The sequence below is a fragment of the Phoxinus phoxinus genome (genome assembly GCF_949152265.1).
Source record: "Phoxinus phoxinus genome assembly, chromosome: 2".
NCBI classification, from domain to species: domain Eukaryota; kingdom Metazoa; phylum Chordata; class Actinopteri; order Cypriniformes; family Leuciscidae; genus Phoxinus; species Phoxinus phoxinus.
In genome coordinates this window covers 31,010,654-31,027,140 of record NC_136877.1, presented here as the reverse complement: position 1 = coordinate 31,027,140, position 16,487 = coordinate 31,010,654, and the positions used below count along the sequence as shown (strand labels likewise).

The 16,487-nt window shown below is 38.3% G+C and overlaps 1 protein-coding gene across 3 annotated transcripts; it reads right to left on the bottom strand.

Annotated features, from left to right (window-relative positions):
* Positions 1-67: 67 nt before the first annotated feature.
* Positions 68-6,872, bottom strand: nod2 (nucleotide-binding oligomerization domain containing 2). 3 transcript variants are annotated; one of them, XM_079591219.1, is made up of 11 exons: positions 6,531-6,872; positions 5,758-6,283; positions 4,957-5,083; positions 2,966-4,730; positions 2,589-2,672; positions 2,397-2,480; positions 2,218-2,301; positions 2,041-2,124; positions 1,754-1,837; positions 1,584-1,667; positions 68-917 (listed from the first exon to the last, which is right to left on the bottom strand). In XM_079591219.1, the coding sequence occupies exons 2-11, from the start codon at positions 6,232-6,234 to the stop codon at positions 845-847; spliced, it is 2,946 nt and encodes a 981-aa protein (XP_079447345.1). In that variant the 5' UTR covers positions 6,235-6,283; positions 6,531-6,872; the 3' UTR covers positions 68-844. The 3 variants fall into 3 exon arrangements, with proteins under 3 accessions (XP_079447345.1, XP_079447347.1, XP_079447346.1); XM_079591220.1 differs by having other exon boundaries at positions 79-917; positions 1,579-1,667; positions 6,531-6,837; XM_079591221.1 differs by lacking the exon at positions 6,531-6,872 and having other exon boundaries at positions 70-917; positions 4,957-5,105; positions 5,758-5,945.
* Positions 6,873-16,487: the final 9,615 nt, after the last annotated feature.

The following is a 16,487-nucleotide window of genomic DNA, read 5'->3' as shown; positions in this document are numbered from 1 at the left end:
TTACTTAGCCCCGCCTTTTGGGGTTTTCCAGTAGTTTGGCTGAAGAGTTTTAAGGAACTGGCTGGGTGACAGGTTGAACACACTGCAGTTTATTTCCTTTCTGTTCTTCCAAGCATATAAATCTAATGCTTACTTTTACAGCATGTTTCACATAGATCCTAGATGAAGCTCTTGTAAACTTTTATCAGTAAACAACTGTTTCATGAATTTTGTGTGAGAAAGAATGAACAAATAAATCAATGGTTTTCATGAAATATAAGTCATAGAAGATGTAATTAAAGGGATTTAAAAACATCATAACAAACCCTGACAATATAAGTAACAGTAACAGTAACAAAGCAAGTAACAGACATATAGACCATGAATATACAATATAAAAATTCAACTCCCATATAAAAAAAAATACTATGTACAATAAATGAAAACTAAGAATGTGTTCAATGGATAAAGTCAGACAAATGTTGTGTATGCTCCTTATGGTCTGTGTAGGAGTTCAGTTTATGTACTGGTTTGGCAGTTTACATCTTATTATTAAGGTTTTCCCCAACAAAGAGTACATTTTTGACAGTCTTGATGGAGCAAGCTAGGGCACATTCATGTCACAATGGTAACAGCGGATCCCAGTCATTCTCCGGCCCCATCTGACGCTCTAATTGGACCCTGGATATTAGGCTTTTAAGCTACCTCTACTCCAGTCCAGATCAGCCATTTACAAGACAGGCACTTTGACGAGCTATGGCTTCCTGCTTGTGTGCAAGTTTCTTTTTTTTTCTTTTTTTTTCCAGAAAATGATGAGCATTCGATTTGGGAGTTTGGTGGCAGGCATTACAGAACCTTCTTGACCTCAGAAGGTCAATCTGCTTTCTTGCTTGCTCAGCTCCTCTTCTTCCTCTGGGCTCAGATTATTTCGTCTCAGCCTTTAAGAGTACAGAGCAAAGAGCCTTTGTATTAAGGACATTAATATTATTCACAGCACAACCATTCACCAGGCATGGGTATTTATGTAATAAAGTATAGTACAATTGAAAATCTGTTTTCACTAAGAGTCCCAAAGTAGTTGCATGATAACTGCTAATCATTACATAATGGGGCATGTTGTCACATAATGAGGTAGGCTAAGTATTCACCATGGAACCTGCCAGTAAACACTGTTACAGGCCTTTGAATAAAATTTTAACAGTTGAACAACTATGAACAATTTATTACACAGCAAAAAAAAAAAAAAAAAAAAAAACATTAAAAAATATCTATTGTTTTGCCAAAAAAAAATATTGTAATTAGTAAATAGTATGCAAAAGTATAACTTAACTTAAAAAAAGCATGTGACAGCATGCCCCACATTTGTCCTGAGAACACAGTTCTCAGTGATTCTTGACTGCATGTATACTATGGTCTTATTGGTTTCACTTGCTGACCCAGTTATGAGAATTTTTTTATTTGGCAGACAGAATTCATAAAAAAAATATTCTAAAGGGTATTTAGTTATTTACAACATACAAAACCACTACTAAAGAAAACACATGAACACTTATTGAGTAAAACTAGCACACACAGTCAGCTAAAATACTGGACAATTACCTTACCAGACTTCCTTAATACTATAGTTAATTTTCAGTGCCTCTATCAGACACTCAACTCCATCCCTGCTGATGCAGTTTTTGCTCAGCCTGAGTGAGAGAGATATAGAGAAAGCATGTAAGTCTGACTTTAAAAAACTCTAATTTAAACAAAATGGTTTAAATAAGTCACTCACCACAGTTCCCCCAGAGTTTTGCTCTGACTGACGAGTTTAGCCAGAGCGCATGTACCTGCATTGCCCACACCATTATCCACCAGACTGAAACAAACAAACGCAAACAATATTATTACACACAAAAATAAATACATGCTGCATATAGCTCAGTGCTCTGCAAATGTAGTTTGATCTGACTGAGCAACCTTTCCATTTCCACTGTTTAGCATTAACTAGCTGCAAGTTTTTTTTTGTTTTTTTTTCATAGTCATAGAATGCAGAATTAATACAGGATTTTACAGGATTACCTTAACCATATTAGCGATGTGTTATTCTTCAGCGCAGTTGCCAATGCCTCAGCTCCCCTGTCCCCAATTTTATTACCCCATAATCTGAAAATAAGAAGTCAGAATGGAAATATAGTATAATAAAGGCACAGTATTGGAACATTTGAGCACAGTATTCTTTCTCATCATTGACCTCACCCCAGATACTGCAAAGACTGGTTGTAGCTTAGGCCTTCTGCAAGCTGCTCTGCTCCAATGCATGTGATGTTATTATTTCCAAGCCTACAAAGAAATTATATATTTGGTATGATTAAAATGATCAGAATCCCATAGGCCAGAACTAGAACATAATAACTTTAGATAAAGTAAGCGCTAACTTCAAAGACAGGAAGTTCTGCTTTGCTTTTAGCAGACAAGCAAAGTTTTGGGTGCAAGCATCTGTGAGCTTGTTGTTGAAAAGCCTGAGGAAATGATGAGGTAGTAATAAAACCTGGTTGTATAAGTATAACAATAAAATATACATTATCATTATTCATAAAATGCAGAATTTAGGTGTTTGATATTCTCACGCTATTTTTTGGAAGCTTTCGCACTTCATTCCCTTTTCCAGAAGTTTCCGGATTCCTTCATCTGATATGTTATTGTTCCTTAAACTGCAAAATTCAGAAGTTTTAGAAAATCATGTATTTATCCTCACATCTTCCAAACTTGCATTACCCTGTTTCTTCTGCAGAACAGAAAGGAATATATTTTGGTCATTGATTTTTTTTAATGTATGGGCCAAAATATATTCAAAATATCTTATTTTGTGTTCCACAATGCATACAGGTTTGGAATGGGAAAAAAAGGTTGAGTAATTTTTGGATGAACTATCCCTTTAAAAGTAAGAAAAAAGAAAGCTTAAACAACAATTCAAACACAGCCATCAGTTAATCTCTCATCTTACTAAAGGGAGTGACAAATATGTAGACACGGTAGAAGCTGCTCCACGCCCACATCTCCTATTGTATTGTTGTCCAACTGAAGCCCAACAGGATTCCGCAGATACTTCAGCACGTACGCCAGCGCAGTACATTCCACCGGTCCAATGTTACAATAGGTGAGCTTCAGGTGTTCAACGTCCAATTTAGTCACGGCATCTTGAGCAATACTGTTGTCTTGCATTTCATATATGCACTTGATCAGCCAAACAAAACTTGGCATGGCATGCATGCTCTTCTTTTCCCCTTCTACAGGACGAGGAATGGACTTGAAATGTCTCTGCATCCCTTTAGACAATGACTTCACTACCTGCTTGAACTTGCGTTCACGCACAGCAGTAGGACAGCAGTCCAGGAGGAGATTATGGTGCTGCTGAGAAAAAAGTCCTGACACAAACTGAGCTGTAATCTGGAGGTTTGGTGTCTCTGCCACATGGGTCTTCACCTCCTCAACTGAAGGGTCAATACAGTGTCCAAGACACCTTTGAGACAGGCCCGACAACTGCCTGTCCTGAGGCTGAAAGAGTCTGGAGATGGCAGAGCGATTGTTGTTACGATTCAGAACAACATACAGAGCAGCGAAGAAGCATTGTAAGGTGATGTGCAGAAACTCATAGTGTTTGCAATCTGTCACAGATAAGTCATTGCAGTAAATGAGGAAACCCATGCTGACATCCTGTTCTGTGAGCCCATTTCTTTGCATCTCATATCCTGAGAACACATAACAAGAGGCTTCCAGGCCTTCCAATGCCAACTGTCCAAGTTTTAACACTGTGTCCAAATGTTCCTCCAACCAGGCCTTTCCCAGGACTCCTTGGGGCTGAGATGACTTTCGCTGGAAGAAATGCTGTAAGACCAGGAGGTAGACATCAGTGATGGTCTGAGGAATACCATCTTGACCGCCCAGAAGCTCCTGGTGGCACTTGGTCACAATCCAGCAGAAGACTGGGATGTGGCAAAGACCTAGCAACACCGTGTTACTCTGGAGGGACTCTATGACACGTCTAGCCATAGCAGGGTCGCTATGATGTTTCTTTACAAAGCAGTTGATACCTCCAGGAGAAAAACCCTTCAGGTGCACTTCTTTGCGGAGATAGCGCTTCAGCGATGGGCCCACAGCCTGTGGCCTGCTGGTGACCACCTTCAAAACGCCCTTCATTAGCGTACCCTGCAAGAGATTGAAAAGCAATACAGGTATAGGCACTTGCTTTGTGGGGCAGCAGTGACGTTCTTCATCTGTGAAACCCTGTTTAAACTCGTCAAGCCCATCAAAAGTAAAGAGGACCATATGAGGGTGGTCTAGGATGTACTGGAAAACCTCATCCTGACTTCGATCAGGCCAGCAGCAGTGCAGGAAGAGGAGCCCTTTCAGAGACAGCTCTCTGTGCTCTGCATTCAGTTTGCGGCAACTGAAGGGAAACAGCAGGAAAGTGTTCGTGAGCAAAGCTTCTCTTGCCCAGAGCAAGTGCAGTCGCTGAAGCAGTGTGCTTTTGCCACTTCCTGCCTCCCCAGACAGAAGAATGGTGTCAGCATCTTCATTTAGAGTCCCTATGGGACCCACAACATCCTCCAGCCCTAATGTAGTAGTTTCACCAGAACCATCCATCACTTCAAGAAGTCCATCAGTGTAAATATCATCCAAGGAGAAACGTCCTGTCCCGCCATAGGTGCTAAGGAAGAGGGACTGTGCAGCAACAGAGCTTCGCAGCTTTTTCTGGTACAGCAGACAATCTGGAGAAACAATGTAAAGTAGAAGACAAAATGTATTGACAATTACATTTATATTATTGATAAACTAACTTATTAGTAATAAAGAAATAAATTAAATGTAAAAATGATTGTATTATCTTGTATTGTGATTGCATTAAATATACCCATTTCTAAAATCTTATGCAACATCAAAGACAAAGACATGAAAAAAGACATCCTGTCCATACAACTGAGAAATGTCTTATACCAGCAGAGAGGTGACTTTCTTCATCTTCAGGGTTTGGTCTGGTTGGCTCTGTTTGTTCTAGATACTGTAGTAAGGTCTTTGCAGCAGTTTCCCCTTTAAACTTTACTTGGTCTAACAGCCTCCGAACCTGCAGCAATCCAACAAGACCACTAGATATACATTCATTAAGCAAGTAAAGGACATTTACTGTGAACAGACTTGGAGGAAAGAAATATGTCATTTGTCAAACTAATTTGAACTTATTACTATAGGAAAATAGCTCAATTTCTAAAGCATGTATGAGAGATATATCACAATGTGACAATTTTCATTTGGCAATTGTCTGAAAATTGTTTGTCAATTCAACAGTCACTGACAATGAATTTAGTCATGGGGCAAGTTATATGATAGTTCACGAGTTCACACTTACATGTAATTAAGTGGAGTAAAGGTTATGCGTATTTGGCGTGCTGTCCGGGGGGAGGGCCCCGAGCTCGGAATTTGGCCCGAACCCAGAGTACTCCCCCCGGTTCTTGTAAGAGTGGTTAGGACTAGAAGTTAGGTGATGTGGTGGTGGAGGGATGTTGTTAAACTGTCAACGAAGGAGGTAAGTCTGCTGTATACTCTTATTTTGCCAATTGGTTGATTAACTGCGTGTGCTCCTCTTGTGTTAATTTAGGTTAATTATCTGAACGTGTTCCTCCCGAACTTTGTTAATAAAACATTGTTTAGTCAGGGGGCACATTTAATTTTAAAGGATTTCATAACACAAAGAAGTAAACTAATTCATGGGTTAAAGCAGTAACCCATAAATCAAGTTACCTGTTGTGACGGTGTGTATACAGGTAGTTGCACCCCATCACAGTCTTTGATGGTGAAGCAGCCAGTTGTCAGTAAAACATTCAAAGCTCCGTCAATATTATCTCTGAGCTTTGTCACCAACACTGGCCTATCAGCCAATAACGTTAAAGTTGCAGTGTCTGGTCTGATCTTGCCCACCACAGCGCATCCTTTCCCAAAACACAGCCCAGCCTTCTGCTCCTCTGGTAAGATCTGGTTAATAGCAGCCAAAAAAAGGCTGCATGCATCTTCTCCTTTATCATACACCACATCTAAAAGTTGCCTGACATTAGAACATAAGGGTTTCTCCGCCACTCGTATGTTTAGGTAATCCTCCCAGACAAGAACCTCCCAAGCCAGGAGTAAGTCCAGAACACAGTCCAGAGGTTCAGCACTGCTTCCACCACATAGGACTGCCAGAAACTCTGCTCGCTGTTTTAGGATCAACTGAATGCTCATAGTGGAACTCAGCCTTGTCTCAAAGTCAACAGTCACAATCAGAACCCAACTAAAGAGATGAGACATAGAAGACCAACATCACAAAGAGATATAGAATATTTGGCACAAGTTCCTACTAGAGTAAATTTGAGCACTCATTTCCTCATTTTTACCAAAAGCGGATAGGCCATAGTCTAGTATATTATTATTTTAAATAGGCCTAATTATTAATGATGGTTGTGAATTTAGTTCAAATATGAAGAGTAGGCTACACCACAAATTGCAACGGCAACACCAAAAATTTAAAATAAACTTACCAGACAAGGTCCAAAATAAGTCCTGAACGTCATGCTCCCCCTCTACAAGGCGATGTAAATGTTTGATTCATAATCATACGCGTATGCCGCGTATAGCCTATTTAAGAACAAATGCATCTCTCATTTGAAACTTTCGAAATTAATATCCCAAACGAAACACGCCTACAAACGTCTGTCTGCTAAATATTACATAACCTGTGATTCTTCATTGACAATCTATAGACAATCTATAAACTGGAATATGAAAACACCACGTACACAGGCTTATCTGTCGGTATAGCTACTCTGTTTGGTCACTTTATGGAAATGATCGTCGGAACTGAAAGTGAAAGAGGGGGCGCTGCTCTCCTCTGAATCTTCAGGAAGTTATCCTACTGTTAATTCGGTGACACTTAAAGCCGCCAGTGTATTGTTGCAGATAAGACAAATGGGTGTCACTTTGTTTACACGACAGTTTGTGGTTTTGTGTTAAAAACTTTAAGTTTTAAATATGCAGCTTATGTCTAATAGCCTACAGCGTAAATTGAGTGTAGGCTACAAAGAGTGTTATTTTTTATTGATGGAATAGCTATTGTGTTTGTACTGATTTTCTTCTTAAATTTTCTTCCCATAAAAGTGTAGGGCTATATACGTCAGATACTATTTTTCTCCTGTAAAACCTCCTTTTGCTCAATTTAAAGATTAGGCTACAAATTATAAACACTTTGGTCCCACGCTCCGGGTCTGCCCTGGTCATGCACACTGCAGAGTTTCGGGAGTGACAACAACAAAAATGATCGGAATGATGGCGCGATGACTGACAAAATTGTATCGCGACTGTAAACAAGAAACATATTTTGCCACATTTTCTAGTAATAAAAAGGCATGCAAAACCACATTTCAAACTCAAGAGGGAACCCTAGCATCATGGAAAATTTTAGCCTATTATAGCCTACTTTATCTCAGCAATTGTGTCTTTTTTTCTTTTTCTTATTTTACAGTAAATGATAGGCTAAATAAGTTATATCTTCAGCCTGTGTGTGCGTGCGTGTGTGTGTGTGTGTGTGTGTGTGTGTGTGTGTGTGCGTGTGCGTTTGTGTGTTTTGTAAAGACTATGCCTACTAGGCCTATCTGTGCACGTGCTTCTATAATTTATCAATAATGTTCAAGAAACACTTTTAGTCCGTTACAACAAAGGTTAAGCCTATATTGTTTGATTTGCATAACAAGTCGGCTCAACAGCTTCTGGCCCTAATGCAGTAGAAATTATTATGTTTTGTATAGACTCGGTAGCCTACATACAGCCCGATCTCATGAAAGTCCGTATCTATATGACGAATAATATTTATCGTGCCATTTGTACGCCGAAAATAGTTTTTGCGTGCATATGATAGTTAGGTGCGATAGCCTACGCACTGAAATCCCTTGGGTAGGATTAGGGGTGGTGAGTGCGTGCGTATTACACGCCATAAAGTGCGTAGGCTATCGCACCTAACTATCATATGCACGCAAAAACTATTTTCGGCACGAAAAAAACAACAAAGAAACAACATTTTTGGAGTTTAAATGGTAGCCTACCCTACGAGAAAAAACATCCGTGGTAGGCTATAGATACGCACTTTCATGAGATCGTATTGGTACATCATACTGGTCAGTTATTGCCTTTATGCACTATTTATAGGAGTCTGCAATACAGTGTCATTTAGAGTGTTAGCAATAGCCTATATGTTATCTTCTGATGATGAGACACAGGAGTCAACTGGGCAGTGGAAGCTGCTGTGCAGGTTTGGTGTTCATCCCTTGTGTGGGTGGGCTGTCTGCTTTGATGAGACCAGAGCTGATCAGCATGATGTCTCCATCCCTCTGTCATCCACAGTGTAAAAGACAGCCTATTTTTCTCGTTAAAAATACAAGTTACATGAATTTCTTTGCATTTCAATTCATTTTAATTCTACCTCCATACATTCAAATTTGAACTGCAGTTTTGCTGTTTCTTACTTCAATTTGAGCTGGAACTAGAATTTAAAAGGCATTCTCAATTCATTTCTGAATGATGCACAACCCTATAGGTAGAATTTGAGACCATAAACAATTTTGAACAACAGTAATGGGCATTTTCTTCCACCAAATTAACTGACTGACTTACTCTCCTTAGTGTCTCTCAATGAACGTGTCTATCATGCTGGTGCATTTCTGGCATTGCACTGGACAGAAGGACAGTCATGCAGTGGCCAGCTGACATGTGCTGACAGTGACAACACAATTAGCCAGTGTCTCAGTAGAGAAACAGAGCAGCATGACAGAAGCTGAAAACAGATTGCCTTCAATTCTTATACTCTGCTTTTTTATCTCGGAAGTTGCTCTATTATGCTCAAAACTCGTCAAAAAAAAAAGAGTAATTCAAAAATCTTCCGAGCTAGGAAAAATATTCAGGATTTTAGTCATGAAAACAGAGTTAGACACCCTGTTCAAATCAGGCTTATTGGCATAATATCCAAACAATTGAAAGCAATGCAAAAACATCTTTATAGGCTACCTAAAGTGTGTGTGAGATATATGTGGCTTCTCCAATCTGCCTTTGCCTTTGATCTAATGAAAACATGAGAAAGAGAGTTGTTTTGTTCCTGTATTGCCTGTTGTATTGTCATGATTGCTTTATCTCATATTTCCTAATGTGTGATGATGAGTTTGTCATCTTTCTTATCAGTGTAGAATATAAAGCTCAGATGGGTTTAACAATGACAGATGTAATGATGACAAACAGTGAGGTGCGGGTTGTCATGTTGCTTTTCCACAAAGACTGGGGAACAGAGAGGAGAGTTCTGACAGAAATGCTAATATCCTAATCAGAGAAGAATTGAGCTCCCTTTGCATAAATGTTCTTGTCATTTCAGAATTTGTAAGACTGGCTTGCTCACAAATTGTAAATATTGGAGGACAAAAAGAGATGCAGGATTTTTTACAGTCCCTTCAGCATGATGGGGTGACCTTATAATATATGTTCTTGGGTGATACATGTGAGTGGACGTATACAAGTGAAGAAGCACACATCAGTGTTTCGTATAGAATATATATACTAGGGATCTTCATTTATTACATAAAAAACTCATTGTCATATGGACAATCAGTCAGTAATTATTGGCACAGACAAAACATGCTTCATTTCGATACCGACATAAATAAATAAAGATAGTTTGCAGTTCAGTGAGGGAGTAAGTCAAATGTTGACTCATAACTTTTCTGATGAATTGTGATTGAATTATTGAGAAGGATGCATAAGACTGATTTAAACAACAAGTCTAAATCATATTTTTGATCAGCTCATAAGAGACATTAGTTTGGGATTCAGAAAACAATAGTTACACTCAGTGTTTTTGATTCTCTGAAAATGACCAGTTCATAAGAGGTATTCGTTTAGGAATCAAACTACACTGGTCGTACTATATGGTTTTGATTCACTAAAAAGAATTGGTTCATATGAAACATTCGTTCAGGAATCAGACTACACTGGGCTCTATATTTTTGATTCATTAAAAGAACCAGATAAGAGTCCTTTGTGTGTTTGTTTATGCATGCAGCACCCTGCAAGGACTATTCAATAATAAGACGTTGCCATTACACAATATTTTTTATTGCATCACATTCAGTAGGCCTACAGACAATGAATTCACATTCACAACTCCAGTAAAATATAATTTCTTTTGTCGAGGCACAGAAGAAGCAGCAGTGGAGGCGCATCACTGAAAAACACTACAGGACACACTGCACAAGTAATGTCTCTGACAGGTTTGGTCCATTCATGAAGTATTTAATTAATAACTTCGTGACGGTTCTAAATTCTATCTTGATTTTCAGTAAGGATCTTATTTGACCACAGACAGGCATGTGCACTTGTCACAGAGTGGTTATGGCTGATTGGAAGGGCAGCACACCAGGGAATTTTGGGAAAGGGGGGATCATACCACACTTACCCCAGAGAACATGAAATGAATATCCACTTTTCACAACTCTAAAATAGCCCATCTATATAGATGAACTCTAGATCTTTAAAGCTGGATCCTCGTCTGCCCTCAAAGTGTTAGACAGTGTTCTCTTGGTTGAAATATTTAGTCTACATTAGGCTATTAAAGAAGTGGTTTGCTGAATGCAGTGATCTATTTCATCACATGAAAAGGTAACAACAGCCATAAATTCATATTTCTGTCTGGCACACCTTCATGACATTCATGACAGAATAATCAATTAAAATACATGGTCTCTCTCTAACAAGTTTGGTCTTCTGTTTGATCAGCCTTCAGTTGCATTCAGCCTAACAACACTTCATCACACATCCATTGCAGGACATTTCCAGTTTGCACTCTTTTTCTGAAATAGCATATCAAAGAAACAGGTGAATTGACACTGTTTGAAAGTGATGTAAAACTCTGCCAGCACAGCGGTGGACAATGGCTTCAAAAAGACCGAAGAGGCAAGCTGGTAAGCGATGTCCTAATTGAGTCGAGTCTTGGTGAAATTGGAAGCCAATTAGTGCTGAGCTTAGAGAGACATGCTCTGTCAAAAAGAAAGAGATCAAATGTCTTTCAGAGAGAGAGAGAATGGAACAGAAGAAGTGCCAGAGCGTGTTGCTGCGCATCTGCGACCGCAGTCGCAGGCACAGGCACAGGCACGCGCCTTTATCTGTGTGTTTGTGCGGTTGCTTTTGTATTGAGTTTTAATTGACAAGAAGATTAAAGCTCACTTCTCTGGAGTTTTCAGCGGACGGCTAAAAAGAGAGAGCGAGGGAGTGAGCGATAGTAGTTAGAGGAGGAGTGTGGGGCGTTGTGTGCGTCGTTGAAGGTTAGCTCTGGCTCCCGCTGCGTGAGCACTGCCTGAGATGGGCTACTTGTTGGACATTCATTATCAAACCCTGTTTGGTCCTTTCATCTGCTGCTCTGCAGAGCCCTCCTCGCAAACTACAGAGGCACCTTGCAGCTTGACATCTTTCCATTCACTCTGTACCTTAAACAGCATGCTGCCACATCAAAGCAGACACAAGCCCTTTGATGTTGCAAAAATAAAGAGCCCCAATGATCTACTCAAAACCAATGGAACTTTTGGTGCCTCTCTCTCCCGTACGCTCTCCCTCTCTTTTCCTCATTTTTGTTGGCCACTGATAGACTTCATCAGAGTTTGAGGAAGATAACCAGGGCTAACTGTGATAACAACGGCCCGTTTGCACCTTTGAAAAAATGTGAACAGCATGTATGCATGGAATTAACATATCAAGGGCTATAAGTAACGTCAGATGCAGATAAGCAAAATAATTGGAATGTAATTCAATTAGACTCACACTGTGTAAATGCCATGCACCGTCCTGAGTGTTCTTAGTGGAAAACATCTACAGCATCCCGACAAGGGATCGTGTCAGTAAAATGACAAAGATTGGGGGAATTTTTTTGGGGCAGTAAATAAATGCCTTGCTCATCCACCTTATTTTTCAACACAAAAGTGAGCTATTTTCTGTGAATGTGCAAGACATCCGATTCATTAGCCGCTACAGGTAAGAATAACAAAATGTTGTAAATGGTAAAACTATTTGCACTACACAAACTGGTGTGTTTATGATTGCATAACAATCATCATAAACAAACTGTTTTTGTACAGCTAAAATAACTATGTAGCTGACACCGGAAACCTTGCGCATTCAAGTTAAAAATGTCTGTGTCTGCTCTAACATTATAAAAGCTTTTGACAACCAAATAAGAAAATAAAGAAATATCCATCAGCGAACATAAACAGAAGCTCTACCGAACCAGACGCACAAGAACAAATCTCATTGGTTATTGTGTAACACACGAGAATGAACTCGTTGATTCTCGCACGTCAAGCGAACATGCTTGAGTTTCTTTTTACCTCAACTGATGTGTGAAGTGATGAATGTTTATGTGAATAAAAAACTAAATTCAATCTGTTCATCATATAAAGCGACCAAGTCTCTTCAGAAAATTTGGACTAAACTGTTCAATTGATATCAATTAGTTTTAGGGTACATTTGGAAGCGTCAAAGTGTCATTTGCTGTCTATAGAGGGACAGAAATTTCTCAGATTCAAATTTTTTGGTCAACTAACCCTTTAAATAAAATACCCTCTATCCAGTGCTGCGTGAGCATGCTGTTAGCATGTTAAACCCCCAAAGGAGAAATCTACTGAACCGCAGAAGATTTAATTCAATTAATCATTGGTTTACTGTGCAGAATTAAGGTTATTTAAAAAAAAAGTCCATGCATGCAAGTATCCCAAATGCCCAGCAGAAAATGAATGAAAGCCAGTGGCAACATTTATTATTTCTTACTTTTACATTTCTTGATTTCTATCTTTACACATTTTCAGTTTTAAATATGTACTCCTTATTCTTGTTTCTTTTGAGATTTTTTCAGTTTCATCTTTATTTCTCTTTTTGAAAACATTTTATTTGACATTTTCTCTATTTAAAAACAACCAGTGGAAGACAGAAACACACATTTGGAAGCAAAAAAGTTATTTTTCTAAAGTGGACCATGTAACTTTTTATTGAATTGTCCAGTTGTCTGGGATGTAAAAAAAAAAAAACACTCACATTATGTTGCACATAATGTCATAAGAATATACACATCTGGGACCACCAGTTTAGGTGGACCCATAAATCAGTTGATGGGTCAGTCGTAATAAGACTGAAGAGGTGTGAGTCAATGCTTTCTCACATGCTTTCTCACATATCTCACATAGATCTTTACATATCTTGCACTGATTCACCATGAAGAGATTCCAGAAGCGCGGGTGACTTAAGAGGGAACGCTGTGAAGCATGCGGCTCTAGAGAAATCACAGGAGGAAACACTCATTCAAGACTATAGGATATGCAGGTGACTCATAAATGATCGAAGCAGACTTTGAGAAAGTGAATAGCTTGAGAGGAACAGGGAAAAAAAGCAGGTGAAACATAATCAGAGATAGAGGGTTCATGTAAATCCAATAAACTGATCTGAGAGATAAGATTTGAACAATCGTCCAGATTTATTGGAGCACTTACTCATATCTGTAGCTCATTGGTTCAAGCCAAATGAAGAAGAGCTTTAATGTTCATAAAGGCTTGATTATGCTGTGAAAGTGGGATTTATGGCTAATTGGAGAGACATGAGCCGTGGTCTCAGCAAAGTAACTAATCTCTTCATGATGATGATACACATCAAATTTTGGTTCTCTAGCTTATCAGTGTAAATGTGCCATCTAAAAGGCTGTAATTACAGGGGTCTTGGTTGAAAAACAGTAGCCCTCAGGCATTTTATCTTTCTTTTCTCTCTCTCTCTCCTTCAGAATAATTCACCACAGTTCATTGGCACTTGGGTTCCTGACTTTTATTTATTTATTTTATTTAATGATTTAATGATTCATTTATTTATTTATTTATTTATTTATTTTACCATTTTTGGTTCCCCAAAGAACATTTCAGTGATCAGTTCTTAAATTTATCTCTTTTTTTTATGTGAAGAATTTGGGTTCTGATTTTTTAATCTAATATTTATATTTTATTTAAGCTCTGATAAAATCTTTATTTCAGCAGTGATTTTTAAATAGTTTTAGTTTCAGTAAACAACAATGATCACAGCGTGGAATAAAGAAAAGCCATTATTTAAAAGAGACCCCATATACTATGTATAACAATAACATAATAAAATCAATAACACGGATTCTCAGATATTTTTTATAATTGATTTATAATTGTATTTATATGAATACTTACTTATAATATTGTGTAAGACACAGACACTGTGCACTCTAATAGAAATGTGCAGCCTGAGACATTCACACCTCCATTTACCATCTCCTTCTCAGCTGTCACACATGCCCTTGTGATTACAACGGGACGCTTTTAATCTCAATGACTGTTATCTCATCATACCCTTAACAGAAGTCGATATGGAGCAAATGTCAACAGGGCACCGAGACCTTGAGTGCTACAAACAAACCTCAAAGACAAACGGAGGGAATTTGAACTTTAGCACTCTGTCAGCATCTCGCCTAATTCAATGAACTTGACAGTTAATAAAGTGCTTTATATTCGCCCTTCTTCTCATACATAAAAGCCTACCACACCAATTAGCTTAAATTCACTTTTTTTTCTCCTCTCCCTTTTCTTTTCATGCTCTCGAGCCTGCAGAAAGCGCCATATTCCAATCATTTGCATTATCCAGAGAATCTGCTTTGAAGTTGTGAGATACTGTAAGAAAAAGGGCTCCACTTATCCTGCAGAAAAGAAAAAAAAACGTTCAAAGCCTCTAAATACTCTGGAACAGATGTACATTATCATTGGATTTGCGTTTTCGCCTCTTTGCTCCTGTATGGGTAATAGTGTAACGTGCAGTCGCGTGTCCCTCACATCCTCTGTGTTTAGCATCTCCTCTCAACAGAAGCTAGCACCCCACTGGGCCAATCCGCACTTCAAAGCACTGTGTCTATCTACAGGAGACAAAGCACACTCCACACATATGGAAGCAGCCTCCTCGCTCACGCTCCAGTCAATAGCATCATTTGCTTGCTCGCTCGCTCACTGTCTGTTTGTTTTTGTGACACAGAGATATGCTCTTTCACACCTACTACAGCCCTCACCACACAAATCCAGCACCCAATTTGAAAATGGTGTCACTTTCATGTACTTGTGAAAATATTTGTTGAGTTAAGGAGAAAGAGAGAGAGAGGAAATTAGGTTCTAGTAGCGTTCTAGTAGGCCTAGCTCAAATGTTAGAGCATGGCGCTAACAACGCTAATGGGTCATAGGTTTGAGTCACAGAAAACACACTATGCTGATAATAAATTGATACCCTGAATGCACTGTCGCTTAGGCTAAATGTATATTTAGTAGACAACACTGAAAAGGCTGTTCTGTATTACATTAGCCTAAATATAATTTTTCTGGTCTTTGGTTAGAGATATTCTCTCTCACATTATGCCTTCACAAAATATTTAAGTTGTAATCGATCCACTCAAACCTTATGCTTCATTATTTAACTTCTGGACATAGGCCTATATGTATTCCTATTGCTCTCCTACTGCATATTGTAGCTTATTTATCAAAAATTACATTTCATAATCTATCTTTCCAAAGTGTGGGGTCGGTAAGATTTTATATTTGAAAGAAATTTATACTTTTATTTAGCAACGATGCATTAAATGATCAAAACGACATTACAAAAGTTTTCGGGGTTTGAAAAAAGTATCATGGTTTCTACAAAAAAAATTTTTTAACATTGATAATACGAAATGTTTATTGAGCAGCACATTAGAATGATTTGTGAAGGATCATGTGACACTGAAGACTGGAGTAATAATGATGCTGAAAATAATCAGGGATAAATTAAATTTAAAAACATTATTAAAAGAGAAAATAATTATTTTAAACTGTAATAATATTTCAAAATATTACTGTTTTTACTGTATTTTTGATCAAATAAATGCAGTCTTGGTAAGCATATAGAGACATCAAACCTTTAAACAGATGGAGATGTGTTAGTATAGCCAGTTGTAACTTAAAACTCAGTAGGCTACTTTCTTTGGCCATGTGTAAGACTGCAGCTGTGGGAAATATTTGAAGCGAGACATGCAAACAACATAGATATCAGAGAGCATGCAAAAGTATTTGCACTTAAAAGTGGAAAAAGATGGAGTGTACATGCATGCAAAGAAATCATCAGAAACATTCTCAATTTTTGTAAAGGCTAAGAAATCAGGGCAACCCACTCAGTAAGCAACAGTTCAGCTTTTAATGAAATATTTTCTCTTGGCACAGGTCTGCTATTAAATAAATAAAGCAATTATTTCCATCCATCTATATAAACTAAAAAAAAAAAAAAAAAAAAACATGAAAAATTGTTAGGAAGGTCACAAATGATCTGTACTAGTGTTCAGGTGAGGCATGAAATGCTACCACATTGTGTTATTTATATACAAGCCTCTCCATGAATCA

Excerpts from the sequence above, each read along its gene's own strand:
- nod2 (XM_079591219.1), bottom strand. The coding sequence starts at position 6,234 with ATGAGCATTCAGTTGATCCTAAAACAGCGAGCAGAGTTTCTGGCAGTC. Across the intron at positions 5,084-5,757 it reads TATACACACCGTCACAACAG|GTTCGGAGGCTGTTAGACCA; the intron begins GTAACTTGATTT and ends GGATTGCTGCAG. Across the intron at positions 2,302-2,396 it reads CAGAACTTCCTGTCTTTGAA|GCTTGGAAATAATAACATCA; the intron begins GTTAGCGCTTAC and ends ATTTCTTTGTAG.